General features: G+C 36.0%; 1 protein-coding gene across 1 annotated transcript in view; it reads left to right on the top strand.

Moving 5' to 3' along the window:
* The first annotated feature begins 1,651 nt into the window (after window positions 1–1,651).
* LOC127856136 (mortality factor 4-like protein 1) overlaps window positions 1,652–25,964 on the top strand; it is a 28,549-nt gene continuing 4,236 nt past the window's right edge. The window contains exons 1-12 of the mRNA XM_052392144.1: window positions 1,652–1,776; window positions 3,751–3,797; window positions 4,081–4,148; window positions 5,064–5,147; window positions 6,867–6,917; window positions 7,223–7,344; window positions 8,569–8,805; window positions 13,535–13,621; window positions 13,863–13,993; window positions 15,016–15,171; window positions 21,587–21,675; window positions 24,739–24,838. Of these exons, the coding sequence (XP_052248104.1) occupies window positions 1,749–1,776; window positions 3,751–3,797; window positions 4,081–4,148; window positions 5,064–5,147; window positions 6,867–6,917; window positions 7,223–7,344; window positions 8,569–8,805; window positions 13,535–13,621; window positions 13,863–13,993; window positions 15,016–15,171; window positions 21,587–21,675; window positions 24,739–24,838 (1,200 nt within the window). The 5' untranslated portion in view covers window positions 1,652–1,748. The remainder of the gene's footprint in view (window positions 1,777–3,750; window positions 3,798–4,080; window positions 4,149–5,063; window positions 5,148–6,866; window positions 6,918–7,222; window positions 7,345–8,568; window positions 8,806–13,534; window positions 13,622–13,862; window positions 13,994–15,015; window positions 15,172–21,586; window positions 21,676–24,738; window positions 24,839–25,964) is intronic.

The following is a 25,964-nucleotide window of genomic DNA, read 5'->3' on the forward strand; positions in this document are numbered from 1 at the left end:
TAGTCACTTGGCAATGGCATCTTAGAAATTGTATTTCATTGTACTGATCAATTTGCAAATCATTTGTGTAAGCATCAGTATATTTAATACATGGACACTATAAAAAATATTTTCTCTGCAAGCAATCTACATCCTGTACTTCAAAGGACATATATATAGAACACCAAATAATGCGAACTGCGAAAGTGATTGATATCGAACAGACACAAGGTAGAATGAATCCGGGTCGTTTCGCCCTAATTCCCGTTCGCCCCAGAGTCGTTTCGCCCTAATTCCCGTTCGCCCTGGGTCGTTTCGCCCTAATTACTGGGTCGTTTCGCCTAGTTTTAAACATAAAGCGATTCAAAGGGATTGAATGAGATAATGTTTAATACAGAATTATTATCTTTATTACTGTTTCTTTTGTCTTTTGCTTCAGGTAAGTTGTCGTCGAAATGAGGCGTTATAATGCTAGAGACGCTTTGAAATAAAACAAACTACAAAGTAAGTTATATAACATATTTTTGGAAAACTTTAAAGTGATAACAAGAAGGAATACACACGTTTCAACAAAACATTCAATACAGTGTCGTAGCACACACACACGCAATCAGTTATGTATATTTGGCATACAGTTCTCGCACACACACATCGTACTAAATGACAAACATTTTATTTTACATAAGTTTTTTTAGTTTTGCTTCTTATAATTTCCATAACATTTTCACTAATTTATTTCATGTAAAAGAATTTAAAAAAAACATAAAACAACTGAGCACATCTCACCAGACTTCATTTTCTTTTTAATAACATCATCCACAACCTTCTCTCCTTGGGGCAATCAGACAACTAAGTCGGCCGTTATTTTGTCAGACGGTCCTTATATCAGTGATAATTTTAACTCAACAAGGATACTCAACGGCAGATATGAACGGGTAGCGACCGATTTTAACACACAAAAAATGTTTGAATAAAATATGCAAAACTGTCTTTGTTTGTGATTGCGCACTTTTAGATTGAAAGCTTACATTGGGCTGTTGACCACATAACGGATAGCTAGTAAAGGGAGGTGTCAACGAGGTTTTTCCGCGGGTAACGGTAGGTGTAAACAGAGACTTCTGGTTGTTTTACAGTTTGGTATAGATTTTTAGCGCCTCCATTGTACATCACATTCACGCATGTGTAGTGCGACAAACAAAAACCCCACTTGACCGCTATATATACTATATGAGCAGTTTAACGACAATACTGACATATCTCAACGACTGTAGCTATTAAGATGCAGCGTAATTTACATAAAAAGATTCCACTTTAAAACAAAGCACTACGAGTTTTTATTCATTATTCAAATTAAAAGCACAGACTTTCCCCGATGAAAAATAACATGATTTCCTATTTTCGCATGTTTTACATGCAATTCACATATATCGCCTTTATAATATCTTCTTTTAATGTTGCTGTGCTATTAATTAGCCAATCATCTGATCAGACGTCTTCCGATCTAAGTTTAATTGTTTCCCATATATGTTAAACAAATACTATATCATTCGTAACTTAAATATTCACTAATGTACATGATCCTTTGGTAGAAATTTCAGAGTGACCAAATGCGAATATAAACTGCTTTTCTTGAATTTCGTTAATTGTTTCCAGAAAATCGGTGAATCACTTTGCATGAATTTGAGTGTATCGTAGAATATAAGTTAGCCCTGTTTTTACCGCAAGTTGTCTTACAAACAGTTGCTTTGCGTTCAATTTTCATTGCAATAATGGGACCAAAACCAAAATTTCAAGATGGTAAGTTCGATATGATGATAAAGAATCCTGCTAGTGGATTTTATTTGCTAACAAAGAATTCTCAGTGGAAAATAAATGAAAGGCAATGTATTTATTTTCGGATATTTACATTCGGACGTTTGATTGAACAAAGTCAAAGAGTTAAGGATAAATAAAATACCAAACGATTAACATGTTATTATTTAAATTTTTGAACAATCAATTTATGTATGGGCTTGCAGAATCTTTATCTTTGTAACATGTATGTACATTCAAATGGAGCCCTTTGTTAGAGTAACCCTGGGTTATATCGGACACGCGGGGTTTATCGGACAACCACAAATAGTCGAACATACTAAACGACCTCGCATTCAACCGTTTGAGCTGTGTTTACATTCTATAAATACGTTTTCATAGTATTATGTAACCAATCATCCGATTGGGTGATAGAATAAATCGGCGGTTTTGATTGGAAGATGCGAGTTTGTTTAGAGAGACATCTCCTCTACACATTGGCGAAAATCCTAGAGTCGGGAACATTTAAAACGGTCATTTTAGAAGTAACGGTACGCTGTGAAATGTGTGAATACAGTTGTGAGAAAACGAAATATTTGAATGGATATATTTATCTTCTGAAAAACACAATAAAACTGTTACAAACATTACATGTATGTAAAAAAACAAACAACTTAAACTGTCCAATAATCCCCAGGTAGTAAATGCTTCGAAAAATGCTATTGGGGTTCACCTGTAGAACTTAGGTCTGTTTTCTATACTTTTATTAGATGAGCTCAAGAACCATTATGGCTTCGTTGCAATATAGCGACATTGGAAGAAACGGACCATTAACTAAAATACAAATAAATAACAATGTATATCTTGTATATGCACACTTTTCAGATATGCCCAAACATGGAAAAGGTATGCGATGTAAATATGCCATAAATTTGCAAATGTATACATAAAGTATCACTACAAAATACAACTTCACCGATGTATAGACTTTTCACAGCTTAAATTACATCACAATTAAGCCCAAAAATGGAAATACATACAACCAACAACTGTCCGATTTAAGCTTTTAAAGGTGTCCGATACAAGCCTTGGGACGTCCAGTTTTACCCTGATGCGTTGATATTTATAAAGTGCAATATCATTGGTTGACTAAAAGGTTTAAAATACATTTGAACATTCCATACTGTTGCATGAAAGCTATTTTACCAAGAAAACAAAAGTAGTCCGCTTCGAATAGTGAGTCAATCGAGATTATGCTGTCTTTTTCCTGGAGGTGTCCGATATAACCCAGGGTTACTCTCATCGTGTTTTTGCAATCATATCCCCCATGTGACCGCATATCTGTTAAAAAAAAAGAAATATGATTTCTGAATTATGCAAACAATGCAACAAGAAATAATTTATTTGATGATTTAGTAAATTCTTTTTAAATATTTATTTACAGCTTGTTGAACCACACAAAGCCAATAGATCCATACACACCTGCATTTACATTAACTAGTCGAGTGGTGACATTGTATCGTGACATCTCACACAAAAAAGAGTGCTTGATTGCAATAGGCATAAGCACATCATAACTCAAACGTTTGATTAATTGAATTTAAGGTTTCAAAAAAAAAATTATATATATATCTTTAAATAAAATGCAACATTTGGTGACATGTAGTTTCCCTACGCAGCTCTATAGCTTGAGCCTAAGTATATATAATTTTGACAACTTGACAACACTTAGTTATCAATTGATAAGTATTTGGGAGCAAAAATCAAATACAACAATTTCCCAGTATGCAGACTTCACGACGCAATTTTTCCCAATTTCAGTGGTTTTCACGCACATTTTTCCCAATTGGGCTGGAACGGGTACTTTTCCCAATTTGGAATTTATTATAAAATGTATGCTGTATTTAAGGAACCACCCAATTTGACTCCAGAACAATCACTTAAAACATTTATAAACTGATGTTGTCTTGTCTATTTCAGAGGAAAAGGTGCTTTGCTTTCATGGCCCTTTATTATATGAAGCAAAGGTTTGTATTTAATTAATTACTTTATATTAATATATCTTATTGTATAAACTATTGTTTTGGCAGGCATTTAATGTGTCATTAATCTTTTTATATACTTGTGAAATGTAGCAGATTTCTTTATATGCTTGTGACATGTTACAGATTTGTGTATATACTTGTAAAATGTAGCAGATTTGTTTTTATATTTATGAAATGTAAAAGATTTGGATATTTGCTTGTGAAATGTACAACATTTATACTAAAACTGTTTGGTATCCTTTTTTTGTGATTGTGATTTTTTCAGTGCATGAAAAGTGAACTGCGGGACAGAGCATTCCATTATTTCGTTCATTACAACGGCTGGAATAAGAAGTAAATGCAATGTTTTAAAATTTAAAGAATAAACATAGTATTTTTTGTGATTAAAAGCAATTTGAAGCATTGCTGAGAAGTTCTTCAAACAGATATAAGCAATTAGTTTATTTGTTAAATGTTACAGTTAACTTCAGTAGACAGGACTTTTTTCCATCTTAAGTAGGGGCCATCATCTCATTAAAATTGAGTCTCACTCTGGGAAAATGGGGCTTAATGCATGTCTACACAGGATCATCAGAGACGGCACTTTCCACCTTAACTGGATTGTTACAAAGAAGAGACTCCTTTTAAACAAAAATACCATAGGAGAGAACAGTGTCATCCCTGATACCATAGGAGAGAACAGTGTCATCCCTGATAAGCTGGAACAGACTGGGCAGGCTGATATGGAACAACTTTTTATTCACATGCATTAAGCCCAGTTTTCCCAAGGCTTAATTGTGAGTTTGAATCTCAGTCCATCCATACAGATTGTGTGAAGATTTGTTAGGAAGCTATTTATACGTCGATACCTTGCTTTTTAAAAAGGTAGGGTAGTTGTCTGGTGCAGACACATAATAAGTATGGACACTTTGTAATGCAAGTTTACCGGTAGATGTCATCTTTATATACTGTAAAAAATGGCCAAAATCCGAGATGCAAACACGAATTATAATTTTTTCCCAAACACTTAAAATAAAACTCTAATATTTTCCCCACAATGAAGACAAATAGCACCATTGTTAAAAATGATGAAAAAGTCCTGGTATTTAAAAAAATACAACATTTACAACGTCAAGTTTTATATTTTTGCTGTCATTTAATATTTATTCAAATGCTTATTATGCATTGTCTTGCTTGCTGATGTTTGATAAGCAATTTCTAATTATCAGCCAAGCTGCTACATACAAATGCTTTGTTTTCCTTTCCTAGCTGGGATGAATGGGTGCCAGAGACAAGGATCCTCAAGTTAAACGATGCCGGGCTGCAGAAACAGAAAGAATGCTATGCAGCATTGTAAGCATCTAGTACTGAAATATAGGCATTTTTTAAAACACCTGCATTTTAATAACAAAAATGTGTTCTTTATTTAATTATATATATATATTTATCTGATATATAGTAAGCGTACACATGGTATTTAGCGTTAAAATATGCAGACTTATCTTGCTCAGTTTTTTAAAATGTTTTTTGTAAACCCATGAAATGTGTTTGCTTATTTATTTTATACCATTTTGTTAATCCGGATTGTTTGCATGTTTCTACATATTGTAATGTACCGCTACCATTTAGTTGTACCCAGCCTATAATTTAGCCGCTCTTGTCAGGATGGCTTCAAAACAACTGCGGTTCATTTTTCAACATCTTTTATTTGCAGATACTAAAAGTTACTAATATTATCGCATTATAAAGTCGACATGTTTCAAAAGGCACTTCAATGTAGACTTTAAACACAGATCTTATAACAAGTATTTTCTTATAGCGCAGATAAATTCTTGAGCTCTCTGGAGTTCATAAGACATAGGATGCATCATTTTTAATGTACTAAATACTGTAACCAAAGATGTAAAGGTAGTTTTAACTTGTTAAATAGCTTACCATTCTCAGAATGGAGAAGATCTGACAATAAGATCTAAATAATTAATAAAGATCTGATTTTTATGCCGTAATGAACGGAAGTTTTTGTGATCATGAAAGATACCAAATGTTGTTTATCCGCGCTATTTATACCTGCCGCTCAGCAACTTAAGATTTAGGATTCTGCGTGATTCTGCGCACTAACCAAACAAAATTACGAAATTCCTCAGCCAATCAAAATGACTTCGGATTACAACAACCAATCAAATGCATTTAGGAATCCTTAATCCTAAACAAAGTTCTCTAGCGGTAAACATTCAACAATAATATTATATTTTAACTAACAAAACATTTTATGAGCATATATAGATGAGCAATAGATTCTACATCTAACAATAAACAAATATACTTCTCTGTGACCTAAACAAAAATGCAGTTATGACAGAAAAGAAATATTACGGTACAAAATATCCGAAATATTGAAACTGCTGAAAAGTGCTTTTTAGGAATGGGAATTTTACACAATAAACAACACGATTGAACATTTAACAACAATGAAATAGTATCTTAAAGTAACTTGTAGTTGCATTATTATAATTATACAATGTTAAGTCACTTGGAAATGGATATAATGAAAAGAATCATTGCATGATGACAGTTGGACTAGCTTCATTGAAGTTTGGACATTGACAGTAAGTTTTAGCAAATACTTTTGGTTAATGATCTTTTAAATACACATGTCAAATCATCATCTCAGCTTACCGGTATATGTGCTGTCCTTAAACTATATGTATAAACCTGATGAAGGAGTGATAGATGAGTGATTAAAATAATTAACAAATGACAATTGTTTACTTTTGAACTACGCAACACTGAACATGATAGAAGATACCTCAAGGCATTACAATATATGTTGTTAAAATAAATGCTTGGCATTTCCTCCTGATAATTTTAGGCAGTCAGAATTTGATATTCCAAATATTTCAACAAACACAGTGTCTATGAAAGTATGTCATCCCTTGGACTAAGCAAGTAAAATTGCATGGGGTCCAGAAATAACTTTCCATACACTTGCTCTCTCAAGTGTTATCTCTAAAGCATAGAAGCAAAAATATTCTGACAGCCCTTGAAGTTCTGCTTATGGTTTTATCATTTCAGGAAAGCAGAGAAAGCCAAAAACAGAGAAAAGGCAAAAGAAGCAAAGGATGCGTAAGTATTTTGAAATGTTCAATGTCCTTATTTTCACACTCGGTCTAGAAAAAGAAAACGGAAGTTTTACCCACTTTCTTTTAAATTTTCAAAAGGAAACTAAGGGTTGTACTTTATATGAATTTCCATATAAAATAAAAAATAACAAGCACCTTTTTAATTGGGAAATATTTTCAGAAATTTCAAAAGCAATTTTGTAAAGTTAAATAGCAACTTAGAAAATTTGTGTTTAATTAGCCACTGGGAAATTTCTGTTTTCTATGAGCGAGGCTCGTTTTAACAGCATGTATGCATTGCCTTTCCAGTGGTCTGCCTGTTCCTGGGAAGACAAAGAAGAAGAAAGAGAAGGAGAAGGAGGTAGCAGCCAAGGAGGCAAAGGATGGAAAAGAGGCCAAAGACCGGACCTCTACACCAACTGTGGAGAAAAGTAAACATGAGCCTCGCTCTGGGAAAATGGGGCTTAATGCATGTGTGTCAAGTTTACCCCATATTAGCATGTGCAGTTTGCACAGGCTAGATAGGGACAACACTTTTTCTTTTAAATTATGGTATTGCTTTGTTTAAAGAGAGGTTCTTCTAAGCAAAGATCCAATTTAGGCAAAAATAGTAAACCCTGATTAGCCTGTGTGGCCTAAACAGGCTAATCTGGGACGACACTTTCCGCAGATGCATTTAGCCCTGTTTTTCCAAAGTGTGGCTCAAATAAAAAAATAGATTTATAGGAACATGGTTAGATCTGCACTGGTGACCTGTCAATCCGACTTCCTCAGAATCTCCTTTTGATGTAGGGGGGTTGTTACCTCTCTCTTGCTCCCTTATATTTACATAATTGATTTGGGCTTGCTTGATCAGACAAGAAATTGTGATGTCTGACATGTGGACATTGTTTGCTTGTTTATTTGAGCTATAGATTTAACATGATTCTTAGAGATATTAGTAAAAAAAATAGGCCAGCACTACCACTGGTTACCGTTTTTTATTCTTAATGGTAAACATTTAAAACAAGATTAATATTGACTGTTGGGTGTGAAAGTATGACATAACCTTTTCCCACTTAGATACATATTTTGCGCATTTGAAGTCCCTAGAAAGTGAAATTTAATTAAAGACCTGTCTTACTAAATTCAAGTTTTTAAGGCTTCATTTCCAACCATAAGATACTGATGAGCAGCAAACAGCATAAAATCTGAACAGACTGCTAGACATTTTCACTTTGCTTCCAAGTGGAAAAGGGATAAACCACACCAGTCCAGCCAAGATACAAAAGTTTCACAATCAGTAGTTGTTTAACAAACATCTTGAAAATTTATAACAGAATATATGCAAGTTCATTTTGTTATTATACTTACTACATGCCATACCTTGGTTTAGCACCTTAAGTGAACAGAGGCTAGTCGCCTCATGTTTAACCCTATTTATGTAAGCTTGCATCTGAAGGCTCATGTTTATAGAGACTATGCTATGGGTAACACTTAAACTTGTTCTCTTTTGGAGGGATCTATAGAATGCTCTAAGAGCAGGGATTAAACCCAGGCCCACAATCACCAAGCAGACACCATATCCACTATGCCTAAGGAACCCAGGTGTGCAATGATGCATTCAACAAATACAGCACATAACTGCTTTGATATATCATGTCTGATCACTTCAGAAAAAGAGACAGAAAAAGAGAAATCCATTTCTTCAACACCCACAAGTGGAAAAAGCAAAGTACGTGAGACACGGGAAACAAAAGATAGGGAAACAAAAGACAGGGAAACAAAAGACAGAGTGAGTGAGTCGGAAAAGGAGCGTCCTTCAAAGCTGCGGGATAAAACCTCGGATTCAGACAAAGATCGATCCTCCCGAGCGTCTACACCGACCTCTGTGTCATCCAAGAGAAGCAAAGGTAATGGTAACATAGGAATAACTTTGAAATTGACATGTTTAAAAAAAAAAAGGGATTCTCAAAGAGTAATACTTTTGTTGTTAAAATTTGAATAAACAAGTCTTAAAGCTTCATATTTCTTGTTCATGCACTTGTTTTAAAGACTACATCTTGTTAATTCATGCTTAGGTTATTCAATTTGGGAAGCTTTATGTTTTTGTTATTTTAAGCTCACCTGATTGCTCAGGTGAGCTTTTAGGATTGGTCTTTCTCTGTCATCCGTCCGTTGGATTGTAAACACTCTAAGAGTCCACATTTCTTGTCCAATCTTCATGAAACTTGGTCAGGAGATTTGTCCCAATGATACCTCGATTGAGTTCGAAACTGGGTCATGCTGGGTCAAAAACTAGGTCACTAGATAAAAAAACAAAAAAACTTGTAAACACTGTAGAAGTCACATTTCATGCCCAATCTTCATGTAACTTTGTCAAACTGTTTGTCTTAATGGTATGTTGGTTGAGTTGTTGAAAAACATGGCCGTCATAGGTGGGGTAGTTTTCCTTATTTGGCTATAGAGAAACCTTGTGAACACAATGTTTGCCCAATCATCATGAAACTTGGTCAAAACATTGGTTTTATTGATATCTCGGACTAGTTTGAAAATGGTCCAGATCGGTTCGAAAAACATGGCCACCAGGGGCGGGGCAGTTTTCTCAATATGTATATAGTAAAAACATGTGGTGAATACTCTAGAAGTCACATTTTTTGTCCAACCTTCATGACATTTGGTCAGAACATTTGTTTCCTAAATACGTGAGTTAAGTACGAAAATGGTTCCGGTCCGTTTAAAAACATAGCTTCCAGGGGGACAGGGCAGTTTTCCTTATATTTATGTAGTAAAAAAGGCTTGTGAACAGTCAAGAAGTCACATTTTTTGCCAAATCATCATGAAACTTGGTCAAAAATTGGTTTTATTGACGTCTCGGAAGAGTTAGAAAATGATCCAGATCGGTGAAAAAACATGGCCGCCAATGGGCGGGGCAGTTTTCTCTATATGTATATAGTGAAAACTTGTGAACACTCTATAAGTCACATTTTAAGCCCAAATTTCATGAAATGTGGTCAGAACATTTGTTTCCTAGAAACAAGCGTTGAGTTCGAAAAATGGTTCCGGTCCGTTGAAAAACATGACAGCCAGGGGGGATGGCTCATTTTCCTTATATTTATATAGTAAAAACAGCTTATGAACACTCTAGAAGTCACATTTATTGCCCAATCATCATGAAAAATGGTGAAAACATTGGTTTTATTTATATCTCAGATAAGTTTGAAAATGGTCAATATCGGTTAACAGTGTTTTTTTTTCATTCAAAATCGGGTCCGGTAACCGGACTTATTCCCAAAGGAAAAAAGTATATATTTTTCCCAAATGGGAGCTTAAAATTCCCATTGTGAGGTTTTCCAAAAAACATTAAAAAAAATATAATTTTTTTTTAGATCTCAATATTTTGTTCATCTCCCATCCATATAAGTTCAACCTTAGTAAAAACAATACTGGACACACTTGTATCTTCAATTATGAAACATTATTTAGGGAAACAACAACAACACCAATTTCCCAATTTTATTCAAAACGCCGTGAATTTTCCCAATCCAAAGGGACCCGGCCCCATTCCCAAAATGGTGGAAAAAAAACACTGGTTAAAAAACATGGCCACCAAGGGGGTGGAGCAGTTTTCCTTATATTACTATAGAGAAACCTTGTGAACACTCCAGAAGTCACATTTTTTGCCTTATCATCGTGAAATTAAGTAAAGAAATTGGTTTTATTGATATCTTGGACAAGTTGGAAAATGGCACTGATCCATGAAAAAAACTCACCTGTTAGCTCACCTGATTGCTCAGGTGAGGTTTAAGAATCCGTCTTTGTCCGTCGTCTGTCCGTCCACATTTGGTTTGTAAACACTCTAGCATTCACATTTCTCAAGCATTCTTTATCAAAGTTGCTGAGAAGCTATATGGCCACAAGATCTCAGTCAAGTGTGATAATGAGCAAAATCGCATAATAAATGCCAGAATTATTGCCCTTAGATTGTCAAAATTGTAATTATATTATACAAAATCCTTGTAAACACTAGAGGTCACAATTTTGTTTCAGATTGTATGAATCTTGGTCATAATATTTATTTTTTGTAAGCAAAGTTTGATGTTTGGTCATGAAGGGTTAAAATATAGGTCACCAGGTCAAATCTTACAAAAACCTCGCAAACACTCCATACGCCAGAGTTTTGGTTCAATATCGATGAAACTTGACCAGGATGTTTGTTTGGACAATATCTAGGTCAAGTTTGATGTTTGTGAATGTGGGTACAGAGTCTAGGTCATGGGGTCTAATCTTACAAAAACCTTGTTAACACACTAGAGGCCATAGTTTTGGTCCAATAATGATGATACTTGACCAGGATGTTTTTCCTGATGATATCTAGGCAAAGTTTGACATTGGGTCATGTGGGCTCAAAATCTTGGTCACGAGGTCCAAATCTTGCAAAAAACCTTGTTAACACTCAAGTGCCCATAATGTTTGATTCAATAATGATGATACTTCAGGAGGAAATTTGTTAGGGCAATATTAAGGCAAAGTTTAACATTTGGGTCATGTGGGGTCAAAATATAGGTCACCAGGTCAAAGCTTGAAAAACCTTGTGAGCACAAAAGATGCCACATTTGTCACTCAATTATGATGAAATCTTGGGTCATGTATGATTAAAAAATCTAGGTCACCAGATCAAATATTAAAAAAAGGAAACTTAATAACACAATTAACATTGTGTTTTTTTGTTAAAATTGTTTTTCACATGGTTTCTTAAATAGTATATGTGCATTATTGATTAAAGTGATTTGTCAAATTTATAATTCAGTTCATAGTTCCTAAAACTGGTATCTCAATGATATCATCTCATGTAGCATTGACTTAGTCACTACATTTATTGGAATAAACATTATCATAGGTGAGCGAACTAGGGCCATCTTTGCCCTCTTGCAGGGCCCTCAATCTATCAAATCTGCCGCCGAAATCTGCGGCAGTCCCCCACCTGAAAAGTTTTTTTTTTCACCAAAACTTTTTTTCCCCAAAACTAATTTTTTCCCCCTCAGAAAATGAAAAAAAAAATCGCTGATTTATATTTGAAAATTGACAGTTTTTCGCACACTGAACTATGTATGCTTATTTCGTTCTAATGGAATTCGTTGTATGTAACCTTTATCAATTAGATGCTCAATAAAACATCAGAAAAAAATAACACCCAGACGATCAAGAACGGCCCGAAGGTGAACTTCAAAACAACATCACGTTTCATTACAGCAAGTCTTATCGCACAAAAATCAACAGTAAAACATTTGCTGAATGAAAAAAAAAACTGATCTTCTGTTCAAGCACCAGTCCCTTGCCCAGTCAGATGCAGATGCATTTTGTTCCACTAGTACTATTAGTCATTATGCTAGTGAAGATGCCATGTCTGTTGATATGGCCTCGGTATGATATTACACTATTAAATAGGAGCATGGATCTTTTATTTTAAATTATTTCAAGAAACGATGTGTAGGATAGTAAACTGCTTTGATAAAATTCCTGTTCTTGCTTTTTTTTTGCTGTAAAGTAAGTTCATGTATGAAAGGGAACACTACTATCGAATATAATGGGCTTAAATATTATTATACAGGAAGATGAAACCAGTGATATAAAAATCCATTTACAAAAAATTGCCCCTTCTAAAGGCTGCGGACCCCTTCCCCCAAAGTAGTGTGAGGGCGCTGTCTTGTTTAATAAACATATACATACACTTATGGAAAACAAGATGCTGTTGTTAGCACATTTTAATTTGATTTCTGGACATTAATTTGGTACTGTTTAAGTAATGCGCCACTCGTGAAAATATTATTTTCTATGATCACTCGTGAATTAAAGTCGATAATCCACCGAATCAAACAAATTTTCTTTTTATTTAATGCATTTTTCACAGTTTATATACATTGTTCAAGAGTTTAACTAACGAATTTTGCTGGGATAATGACGTCATTTCGTTAAAAAAATGACGTCATTTCACAGTAAACAATGAAAATTATCGATAATTCTCACTGATAATTTTCACTGTTTGAAACAGTGAAATTATCAGTTTTAATTCACTGATATTTCTCTATAAACCACCGGAAAGCATTAAATAAAATGGGCTTAAATATTATTATACAGGAAGATGAAACCAGTGATATAAAAATCCATTTACAAAAAATTGCCCCTTCTAAAGGCTGCGGACCCCTTCCCCCAAAGTAGTGTGAGGGCGCTGTCTTGTTTAATAAACATATACATACACTTATGGAAAACAAGATGCTGTTGTTAGCACATTTTAATTTGATTTCTGGACATTAATTTGGTACTGTTTAAGTAATGAGCATCTTAAAAAATGAGGTAGGTGAGTTTCAAATATATCCATTAAGACATTTGCATATGGGCCTCACAATGGGAAAACCCTGATAAGCCAGTGCAGTTCAGACACACCAGTCATGGACTTTATGTCAGCTTTTGTGATTTTTTTATAGGGAATCTCTTCTCAACAAAAATCTACTCTAGACGGAAAGTGAGCAGACTGCACTGACTAATCTGCCTCTTCACTTAACCAACATGCAATAAGCCCGGTTTCCCCAGTGAGTAGCTCATATGTATATGCAATATTCAACTAATGCCCTTTTCAAATAGATGCAGACAAGACAGACAGGTCAGAGAAAGATAAGACTTCCCGATCATCTACACCCACACTGCCTCCATCAGCCAAGAGACAAAAAGGTATGGCAGCAAACATTGCAAATTTTGTTTTATATGAGCTGATATCATTTGAACTGATTTGAATTCATATTCCAAAAGTTCCAAGGGCTTCTTTTTGACTTCAAAGTGTATTAAAAAATTTATTTGCAAGATTGTTTTATTTATAGACTTGATGATGGGTACATAGATGATAGTAGGTAAATGTTGAATAAAGATATATAATTGAGCATCGCTTAACTTCATGGTATTCCTATGTCCTCAGTGGAGCGGGCTGCAGCCACAGCAGCCGCCAGTCAGATCTCGCAGCAGGCACAGTCTGGCACCAGTACCCCCCAGCCTACAGCCCCACCCCCCAGTCAGGAGACCAGTACACCTTCCACACCCGCCTCTCAGGTATGTAACCCCCAACTTCTCAGGTAAGCATCCCTCTGCTTCTGAGGCAATCATCCCCATGCCTCTCAGGTAATCATCTCCCTGCCCCTTGGGTAATAATCCCCATGCCTCTCAGATAATATTCCCCATGCCTCTATGGTAATAATACCCATGCCTCTCGGGTAATAATTCCATGCCTCTCAGGTAATCATCCTCATGCCTCTCAGGTAATAATCCCCATGCCTCTCGGGTATGTAACCCCCATGCCTCTCGGGTAATAATCCCCATGCCTCTCGGGTAATAATCCCCATGCCTCTCGGGTTATAATCCCCATGCCTCTCGGGTAATAATCCCCATGCCTCTCGGGTAATAATCCACATGCCTCTCGAGTAATAATCCCCATGCCTCTTGGGTAATAATCCCCATGCCTCTTGGGTAATAATCCCCATGCCTCTTGGGTAATAATCCCCATGCCTCTGGGGTAATAATCCCCATGCCACTCGGGTAATAATCCTCATGCCACTCGGGTAATAATCCCCATGCCTCTTGGGTAATAATCCCCATGCCTCTTGGGTAATAATCCCCATGCCTCTTGGGTAATAATCCCCATGCCTCTTGGGTAATAATCCCCATGCCACTCGGGTAATAATCCCCATGCCACTCGGGTAATAATCCCCATGCCTCTCGGGTAATAATCCCCATGCCTCTCGGGTAATAATCCCCATGCCACTCGGATAATAATCCCCATGCCTCTTGGGTAATAATCCCCATGCCTCTTGGGTAATAATCCCCATGCCACTCGGGTAATAATCCCCATGCCTCCCAGGTAATCATCCCACCTGCCTCTCAGACTAGTAAACCCTCCACACCTGTCTCTCAGATATTACAAAAACTTGTTGTGAATAGAAGTATAATATATAATATAAGTATAATGTAAACAAAATTATTAATTTTCTTCTCTTAAAGCAAATTTAAACATTAATATGCGAGCGATCTATGGACATCTTGCCGCTTTTGCTCAACACAAGCTATCTTGTTGTTAGGCCTCCAGTGAACAGAAGCGTAAGCGTGCCCGACTAGACCAGACAATAGAGTCTGAGGAGTCCTACCTCACGAAGATTGAAGTGAAGGTGAAAATCCCAGATGAGCTCAAACCATGGCTGGTAGATGACTGGGACCTGGTCACCAGGCAGAAGCAGGTGAGTTATAATGAAATCTTTTAGTATTAAGTGTATGAAGTTTGACTCTTAAATTTGTGAAAAATACCTTATATGTGTTATTTCGTGTGTGATAATATTTGAGTATAGGTTTGCTGTGATAATGTTTTTATTATACCCCCACAAACGAAGTTTAAGGGGGTATATAGGAGTGAGCTTGTCTGTCTGTCGGTCCGTATTTAGTGTCCGCTCTCTTTTTCGAGTTGTTTTCATCAGATCTTCACCAAACTTAGTCAGATGTTGTATCTAGATGATGTCTAGTTGCAAAATGTTTTATAAAGCCTAGTATTTCTATACCGATATCTTCTACTGATGACAAGAGGCACATAGTGATTCTAATGTCTGTTCAATTTTCCATCCATTTGTCCAAAAGAGGTTAAACCAAAATAATTTGTCTAACATCAATCATGCCTTCTATAAAGCTTTGATACTTGCATGAATGATGTCTTTGGACACTAATTCAGAAAGTACAGATTGTTGGACAAACAAAATGATGCAATTCATCTTAAATAGAAACCCCTTGCTACAAAACTTTTGATACTTATATGGATAATGTCTTAGAACACTTTCAACTCACCCACATCAGCTGACCACATTTTGATCTTGACATTGATCTACATATTGACTCAGAAAGTTTGCATTCTTGTTAAGCACAAAATGAAGTGTTTTTCTTACATCAATACTGCTTGCAAAGCTTTGGTACTTTCATGAATCATGTCTTTAAACACTATCAACACGCCTGAGTTTGACCTTTAACATACTTTTGGACTAAATCTGATGGCTAATATTCTTGGTAAACCCATAATGACGCATCACTTGACCTCATTTTGAATTTGATATTGACCTGCTTTTTTACTTATTCTAAAGGTCGTAATTCTGTGTTTCCCCCAATTTTCTGTTCGCTTAACGTCAATGCTACTTACTAAACATATTTGATAATGGTACTTCAATTTAACACTCAGTACACACACAGTACCTTTCCTCATATTGACCATGACATTGACTTATTTCTAGACTTGTTCCATGGGTCCTCGAATAAACTCTGACAAGGTTTTTACGGGTGCATGTGCATGTTTTAACTCTTTGCATGCTGGGAAATTTGTCGTCTGCAAAAATGTTGTCTGCTGAATTTCTAAAATTAGCATTTGTTTGATTTTTTTTCGAAGAATACTATCAGAATAGCAAACAGTTTGGATCCTGATGAGACGCCACGTTCTGTGGCGTCTCATCTGAATCCAAACTGTGTGCAAAGGCCTTCAAAATCCGGTTCCAGCGCTCAAAGGGTTAATGAAGAATTGCGTTTTATCTATTTATTTTATTTAGCCTTAAAAATCTTGTGTTCAGAAGTTAAAATCGTAATAAATCATATATGCTTCAATTAAATAAAATACCTTTGCCTTTTAAATAGCTTGTTTTTTTTCAGCAACTATCGGCATGTTGTAACAAAAATAATAAATAGAATATGCATATGAATCTGGTCATAAACAGATCTACTTCCATATAAATCATACCATATTAAAGCTTTACAATTTAAGCCCTTATCCAAAAATATCACACTCGGCCACCATGTTTGAAAAAACTAGACAGACACTTTTAAAATGTGGAAAACCACTACATGATAACTAAAATATAATCTCAACTCAACTTCTAAGAAAAATACTTTTAATGAAAGGTTTGATATTTTATTGAATTTAGAAAGCATACTTAAACAATGTAAGGAATTTATTATTCCCGCCAAAAAAAACAATTGAAGCGGATATAGTAATAGTCTCCGTCCGTCCGTCTGTGCATCTGTGTATCCTTCTTTCCGTCCGAAACTTTGTCCAGAGCATAACTCCAAATCTATTCAACGGATTTACTTTAAAGTTAGAATATGAAGAGATGGCAACTAGGAGAAGTGCAGTGACCAAGAACCATAACTCTATCTACCTTAGTTTTTGAATTATCTCCTTTTATATAATTTCAAAGTAGATTTTTGTCCGGAGCATAACACTAAATCTATTGAAAGGATTTACTTCAAACTTGAAATATAAACAGATGGCAAGTAGGAGAAGTGCAGTGACTAAGAACCATAACTCTATCTACCATAATTTTTTAATTATATTCCTTTATTTAATTTTAAAGTAAATTTTTGTCCGGAGCATAACTCTAAATCTACTTAAGGAATTTACTCGGAACTTGAAATATAAACAGATGGCAAGTAGGAGAAGTGCAGTGACTAAAGAACAATAACTCTACAATGTATCTACCTTAGTTTTTGAATTATCTCCCTTTATTTAATTTCAAAGTAAATTTTTGACTCTTAATCTACTGAAGTGATTTACTTGAAACTAGAAATATAAACAGATGGTAACTAGGAGAGGTGCAGTGAACATGAACCATAACTCTTTGGGCCGTAGTTTTTTAATTCTCTCCCTTTTTTTCCCCTTTTTAGCTCACCTGATTGCTCAGGTGAGCTTTTGTGACAGGTCTTTTTCCGTCGTCCGTCCACATTTGTTCGTAAACACTCTAGAGGCCACATTTATTGTCCGATCTTCATGAAACTTGGTCAGAAGATTTGTCCTAATGATATCTCAATCTAGTTCGAAACTGGGTCAAAAACTAGGTCACTAGGTCAAAAAAAGGAAAACCTTGTAAACACTGTAGAAGTCACATTTTATGTCGAATCTTCATGTAACTTTGTCAAAATGTTTGCCTTAATGATATGTTGGTTGAGTTCAAAAGTGGTTCCGGTCCGTTGAAAAACATGGCCGCCAGTGGGCAGGGCAGTTTTCCTTATTTGGCTATAGAGAAACCTTGTAAACACTCTAAAAGTCACAATTTTTGGCCAATCATCATGAAAGTTGGTCAAAACATTGGTTTTATTGATATCTCGGACGAATTGGAAAATGGTCCAGATCGGTGAAAAAACATGGCCGCCAGTGGGCGGGTCATTTTTCTCTATATGTAAATAGTGAAAACATGTGAACACTCTAGAAGTCACATTTTTGGCCCAATTTTCATGAAATTTGGTCAAAATATTTGCTTTAATGATATGTTGGTTGAGTTCAAAAGTGGTTCAGGTCTTTTGAAAAACATGGCCGCCAGTGGGCTGGGCAGTTTTCCTTATTTGGCTCTAGAGAAACCTTGTTAACACTCTTGAAGTCACAATTTTTGCCCAATCATCATGAAAGTTGGTCAAAACATTAGTTTTATAAATATTTCGGACGAGATTGAAAATGGTCCAGATTGGTGAAAAAACATGGACACCAGTAGGCGGGGCATTTTTCTCTATATGTATATAGTTAAACATGTGAACACTCTAGAAGTCACATTTTTCGCCCAAATTTCATGAAATTTTGTCAGAACATTTGTTTCCTTGATACAAGAGTTTAGTTCAAAAATGGTTTCCGGTCAGTTGAATAACATGGCTGCCGGGGGGGGGGGGGGGGGGGGGTTCCTAAATTTATATAGTAAAAAAATCTTGTGAACACTCTAAAAGTCACATTATTCGCCCAATCATCATGAAACTTGGTGAAAAGATTGGTTTTATTATATTATATAGTATATCTCCGATTAATTTGCTAATGGTCCTGATTGGCCAAAAAACATGGCTGCCAGGGGGTGGGGCAATTTTCCTTATGTGACTAGAGAGAAACCTTGTGATCGAACACTATAGAAGTAACATTTTTTGCCTAATCATCGTAAAACTTAGTCAATACATTGGTTTTATTGATTTCTCGGACAATTTGAAAAATGGCTCAGATCGGTAACACACTTTTTAGCTCACCTGATTGCTCAGGTAAGGTTTTAGGATTGGTCTTTGTCCGCCGTCCGTCCACATTTGGTTTGTAAACACTCTAGCATTCACATTTCTCAAGCATTCTTTATCAAAGTTGCTGAGAGATCTCAGTCAAGTTTGATAATGAGCAAAATCACATAATAAATGCCATAATTATTGCCCTTAGATTGTCCAAATTTTTATTATATTATTCAAAATCCTTGTAAACACTAGAGGTCACAATTTTGTTTCAGATTTTATGAATATTGGTCGTATTTATTTTTGTAAGCAAAGTTTGATGTTTGGTTAGGGGGTCAACTCAAAGTATAGGTAGCCAGGTCAAATCTTACAAAAATAAAAACACTCCATGTGCCAGAGTTTTGGTTCAATAATGTTGAAACTTGACCAGGATGTTTGTCTGGACAATATCTAGGTAAACTTTGACATTTGGTAAAGATTGAATGAAATGACTCCTCTCAGGTGAGCGAACTAGGGCCATCTTGGCCCTCTTGTTTTTATTATCCCCCGCCAACGGCGGAGGGATATTGTTTTGGCGTTGTCCGTCCGTCCTTCCGTCCGTCCGTCTTTCCGTCCGTCCGTCTGGCACTTTTGTGTCTGGAGCCATATCTTGAAAGTGCTTCAGCAGATTTCATTTAAACTTTGTATGAGTATATATATGGATAAGAGGATGATGCACACCAAATGGTATTGTACACCATCTGTTAATAACGGAGTTATGGCCCTTTGTATCTTAAAAAAAAAAGCTTTTTAGTGTCAATTATAACACTTTCTGTGTCAAGAAGCATATTGTCGGGGGATATCAATTCAACGAATTTGCTTGTTTATTTATATGTTTAAATTATATTTAATTTCATAGTAAATATTTTAGCTTTTCAATATCTCCCTTTATCTTATTTTACAATAATACCATATAACTAATTGATCCTTGAAATATAAATAGATGACACATGTGCCATGTTTAACGAATATTATTCTACTCTCTAAAACAAATATTGTCATACAAGCAAACACATTTCAGCGGGGATTTGGCACTTCTGTGACAAGCTCTTGTTTTTATATAAGATAAATATATACTTGTCAATATTATTCAAACTGCAGATGAAAAACTTTTGCTATGTTATCTGTTTAGGTATGTAGATGAAGCATCATAAAATTAAGCATGGTCAATTTGGATACCATAATTATTGTTTTAAGGCCATTTATGATGGATATTGTTGGCAATTATAACAATTCTAGTTTCCATTCACATTTTGTTAGTCACTCTACCCTGCAAGTTCTCTGTAAATTTCTTCTCTTGCAGTTGGTCATTTACCCTGGAAGTTCTCTGTACATTCCTTCTCTTTCATTTAGTCACTCTACTCTGCAAGTTCTTTGTACATTCCTTCTCTTTTATTTGGTCACTACCCTGCAAGTTCAATGTAAATTCTTTCAGCTGGTCACTCTACCCTGCAAGTTATCTGTATATTACTTTTCTTTCAATTGGTCACTCTGCCCTGCAAGTTCTCTGTACATTCCTTCTTTTTCAGTTGGTCAATATACCCTGCAAGTTCTCATTACATTCCATCTCTTTCAGTTGGTCAGTCTACCCTGCAAGTTCTCTGTACATTCGGTCTCTTGCAGTAGGCTCTCTCTCCCCTTCAAATTCTCTGTACATTCCTTCTCTTTCAGCTGGTCACTCTACCCTGCAAGTTCTCTGTACATTCCGTCTCTTGCAGTAGGCTCTCTCTCCCCTTCAAGTTCTCTGTACATTCCTTCTCTTTCAGCTGGTCACTCTACCCTGCTAGTTCTCTTTACATTCCTTCTCTTTCAGTTGGTCACTCTACCATGCTAGTTCTCTTTACATTCCTTCTCTTTCAGTTGGTCACTCTATCCTGCTAGTTCTCTTTACATTTCTGCTCTTTCAGTTGGTCACTCTACCCTGCTAGTTCTCTTTACATTACTTCTCTTTCATTTAGTCTCTGTACCCTGCTAGTTCTCTTTGCATTCAGTCTCTTTCAATTGGTCACTCTACCATGCTAGTTCTCTTTACATTTCTTCTCTTTCAGTTGGTCACTCTACCCTGCTAGTTCTCTGTACTTTCCTTCTCTTTCATTTGGTGACTCTACCCTGTTAGTTCTCTTTACATTCCTTTTCTTTCAGTTGGTCACTCTACCCTGCTAGTTCTCTTTACATCCCTTCTCTTGCAGTTGGTCACGCTACATGTACACTGAAATCTCTTTGTACATTACCTCTCTTTCAATTAGTCACTCTTCCCTGCAAGTTCTCTGTACATTCCCTCTCTTTCAGCTGGTCATGCTACCCTTCAAGTTCTCTGTACATTGCCTTCGCTAACAGTTTATCACTCTACCCTGCAAGTTCACTGCATATTCTTCCTCTTTCAGCTGGTCACTCTTCCCTGCAAGTTCACAGTATATTCCTTTTCTTTCAGTTTGTGTGTCTATCCTGCAAGTTCACTGTATATTCTTCCTCTTTCAGCTGGTCACTCTGCCCTTCAAGTTCACAGTATATTCCATTGCTTACAGTTGGTAAATCTACCCTGCAAGTTCAATGTTTATTCTTCCTCTTTCAGTTGGTCACTCTACCCTGCAAGTTCACTGTATATTCTTCCTCTTTCAGCTGGTCACTCTACCCTGCAAGTTTTCAGTAGACAAGATCCTGGATGACTATCTGCAGGTGAAGCTCACCAAACCCAATCATCCAAACAAGTAGGCACTGCTTTGGCTGTTCAGAAAAAAATGTTAACTGCATATTATCCGAATCATGTGACATCGGGTCTTATTTCATATAAAACAGTTGGTCAGGAGCTACTCTGTCCGCTATAGTCATGCAAGGTTTGGTGGTCTCATTAAGGGTAAGGTTAGCTGATCAGACTTAACCAAATGCTGGCAGGCTGGTATCGAGCTATCCTTGCTGCATTTTGCATTAGACCTATTTGGAAAGGCACTGCTAATGTAAGACCCATTTTTCACAACACCAGGGACTACCCTTTGAGCGACGAGAGCGCTCTAACGCCCATGATATTGCCCTACGAGCCCAGAAAAGTGAAAATCAAGTCGCCTGATTTTTTTAGTAAACATGACCGGGAAAGCGAAAATCAAGCCGCCCGATTATTTTTGCTCGAGCGTGCTACTGCCCGCAGGCGATTAGCAAGTTTATTGTTTGATGTTTATCTAACGGTTACACAATTTATCCCCTGCACAGATTGTTAATTGATCGTGACAAAGCAGTCCCTTAATATTGGTTGCTATAACAACACACTCGTGCCTCTTTGCGCATGCCGAAAGTTGTCTAATGATGACATGATAATTGATTGACCATCCGATAATTGCAGGTTTTTGGCAGGTTAAAGAAAGTCGGCAAAAATAATTTAAGAAAAGCAAAATTGGTCAAAGGTCTATTTATTACGTAGATCCACTATGAAGTCCAGCAAGTTTTGTCAGTTTGTTAATCCACCGATAATTACGAGTAAAACAAATCATATATAAATTGAAATCACAGTTCATTTTAAGCGAGGCTGTTTTTAGAGAAAACCCGAGGTATTGTCATAGCCTGCTCGTCGTCCGCCGTCCGGCGTAGTGCTAAAACCTTTACATTGGCTCTAAAATCAAAGTGCTTCCACCTACAACTTTGAAACTTCATATGTATATGCACCTTAATGAGTTCAACATGCCACACCCAGTTTTGGTCACTTGGTCATAGGTCAAGGTCACTGTGACCTCTAAAAAAATAAATAAAAAAAAATCTGACAAGCTTTCGCAGCCGAGCGTGGCACCCGTTATGCGGTGCTCTTGTTTATACTAACAATTCATAATACTACACATAAACATTGAGAAAACACGTTTCCTCGATTAGATATAAATTATCCGAGTAACTAGTTAGAATTAAAGTGCGACGTCATGACGTTCGACATTGCAAATGGCGGATGTATTGTAACATTCAGCCGGCGTTCAATTCAAAGCTGACGATTCAAATTACAAGTAATGGTGATTCAATAATGGAGAAAGCATTAACTGGATTGAACAAACATTTGATAAGGTTTGTTAAACCAGATAACAACAAGGAAAATTTGGATTATTAAAGTTAAACAGGTAAGTCATTCTTAAGTGTACATATTTCGGACATGTATTGTATTCGGATAAACAGTAATAGATATACTTGATGTTCCATGCATTAAGATTGCGTTTTTTTACAAAAGCAGTCATAGAAATGATGATAATATTATGACGATAAATATGTGATGAAAAGGTGCTACCGGTACACTGACAAATGTGTTATGATGAAGTAGATTTTAATGAGAATTTATTGTTTTTACAAATAAACATAGTATAATTATAGAAATAATAAAAGTGGTGAAATGAACATGTTTTGTTTCTGATATTGTATGCACAAACTTCTCGCTGATTTTCCAAACTTCTCCCTGTTTCAGAAAAAAGGAGAAGTCACTTCTCCCAATTTTTAAGGCCTAGGGTAGTCCCTGATTACACAGCTTATAAAAGACACATTTTTAGCTTGACTATTATATATGAAATATATATAGTGGAGCTATCCTACTCACCCTGGCATCGGTGTTGCCGTTCCCGTGTCCGTTTACGTGCAAATGTTAAAGTTTGCGTACTACCCCAAATATTTTCAATGTCCTTTGACATATTGCTTTCATATTTTGCATACTTGTTTACCATCATGACCCCAACCTATAAACAAGAGCAGACAACTGTATCAAGCATTTTGACAGAATTATGGCCCCTTTTATACTTAGAAAATGCATATTATTGATAAATCTATGTTAAAGTTTGCGTATTACCCCAAATATTTCCCGTGTCCCTTGACATATTGCTTTCATATTTTGCATACTTGTTAACAATCATGACCCCAACCTATAAACAAGAGCAGACAACTGTATCACGCATTTTGACAGAATTATTGCCCCTTTTATACTTAGATTTATCAATTCTATGTTAAAGTTTGCCTACTACCCCAAATATTTCCTGTGTCCCTTGACACATTGCTTTCATATTTTGCATACTTGTTTACCAACATGACCCCAACCTATAAACAAGAGCTTACAACTGTATCAAGCATTTTGACGAAATTATGGCCCCTTTTATACTTAGAATATGCATATTATTGATAAATCTATGTTAAAGTTTGACAAAACAACACTTACCTAACATACCACAATGCACTCCACCCAAACCATCCCCCACGCCCCCCCCCCCCCCCAAAAAATTTTTTTTTTTTTTTCTTATTTTTGAAAGATCATCTATTAAATGAACACTCGCCCACATTATACCCCCCTTTCCCCCCCCCCCCCCCCCCCCCCCCCCCAAAAAAAAAAAAATTGTTTTCTTATTTTTGAAAGATCATCTATTAAATTATCACACACCCACATTATACCTCCCCCCCCCCCTCTCCATGATGGCTTACGTTATACTGTCAAGCACTCGAATAGTCGAGCGTGCTGTCCTCTGACAGCTCTTGTTCTATGACACAGTTGATTTAAGATCCATTTTACCACAACACTGCTGATTTAAGATCATTGTTAGATTAGGTTTACTTTTAACTTAAATGTTTGCCAAACAATTAGAACGAAAAACTGTAATTGTAATAGTAAGAAAATTTGGTAAAAAGGGTGAATTGTTAAACCAGTACAAATAAACATATTTACATATGGCTAGTCACTTAATTAATGTTTAGATGTTTTATCCAAATAACCATACTTGCTGAATAGGTTTAAAGGAAGTTACACATGTTATGTTTCTGTTTGACAGAGACACTATCATAGAGGTGAACAATGGCATTCGAGAGTATTTCAATGCAATGCTTGGGACCCAGCTTCTCTACAAGTTTGAGCGACCTCAGTATGGCACGGTATGTGGTTTCATGATTATTGCCATGTTCTTGGAAAAATGGGCTTAATGCATTTGCATAAATTGTCGTCCAAGATAAGCCTGTTGAGACTGCCAAGGATAATTTTCAAGGAAGACAGCCTCTGCTTTTCAGGAATTTTTCAATTAAAAAATGTCTCTTCAAAAATCAAGATTGTGCAGACAGCACAAGCTATTCTGGGATGACACTTGATGCATATGCATTAAGCGTGTTTATCTCAGAACCAGGTTCATATTTATCTTGTAAATTTACTGACAATAAATTAAATAATATAATATAATAAGAATTTAACTTTAATGGCTTTATAATAAATAACTTAGGATGTCTGCATATATCTGGGTGGCTTTGTAGTAAATAACTTAGGATGTCTGCAGATATCTGGGTTCATTCGTTGAAAGGTTTTTAGTGTCTGGATTTTGTAAAGGTTTTTTTTTTACGAAAATAGGAAACATGTTTAACTCTTATTTATTTTCTACTTGGATATATGTGAAATTGATCTGAAAGCAGGTTAGCATTTATTTCCTTTAAATATGAACTAAAAAATTGCCAGTAGTTTTTAGCTCAGCTATTTTCGGAGAAAACCCGAGGTATTGTCATAGCCAGCTCGTCGTCCGCCGTCCACGTCGTGCTAAAACCTTAACATTCTGTTAAGGTTTTGAACATTGGCTCTAAAATCAAAGTGCTTCAACCTACAACTTTGAAACTTAATATGTAGCTGCACCTTGATGAGTTTTACATGCCACACCCATTTTTGGGTCACTAGGTCAAAGGTCAAGATCACTGTGACCTCTAAAAAAAATAATACAAGCTTTCATTTATTCAAAACTGCACCCGCAGCCGAGCCTGGCACCCGTTATGCGGTGCTCTTGTTAATATAGTGATAGCACATGGTGCCAAGTACAAAATTCAATCTAAATGCGTACCCGTTATGCGGTGCTCTTGTTAATATAGTGATAGCACATGGTGCCAAGTACAAAATTCAATCTAAATGCGTACTAAAGTTGTAAAATGTTTTTAATTGGTTTTGCTTGTGCTTATTTTTGTGTCAGTATTTCTTTTTAAAAATCATGGTATATATTTTGGGTTCAGATGTTCCTTTGTTGTCATT

Source organism: Dreissena polymorpha, chromosome 13, assembly GCF_020536995.1.
Source record: "Dreissena polymorpha isolate Duluth1 chromosome 13, UMN_Dpol_1.0, whole genome shotgun sequence".
Classification (NCBI taxonomy): Eukaryota; Metazoa; Mollusca; class Bivalvia; order Myida; family Dreissenidae; genus Dreissena; species Dreissena polymorpha.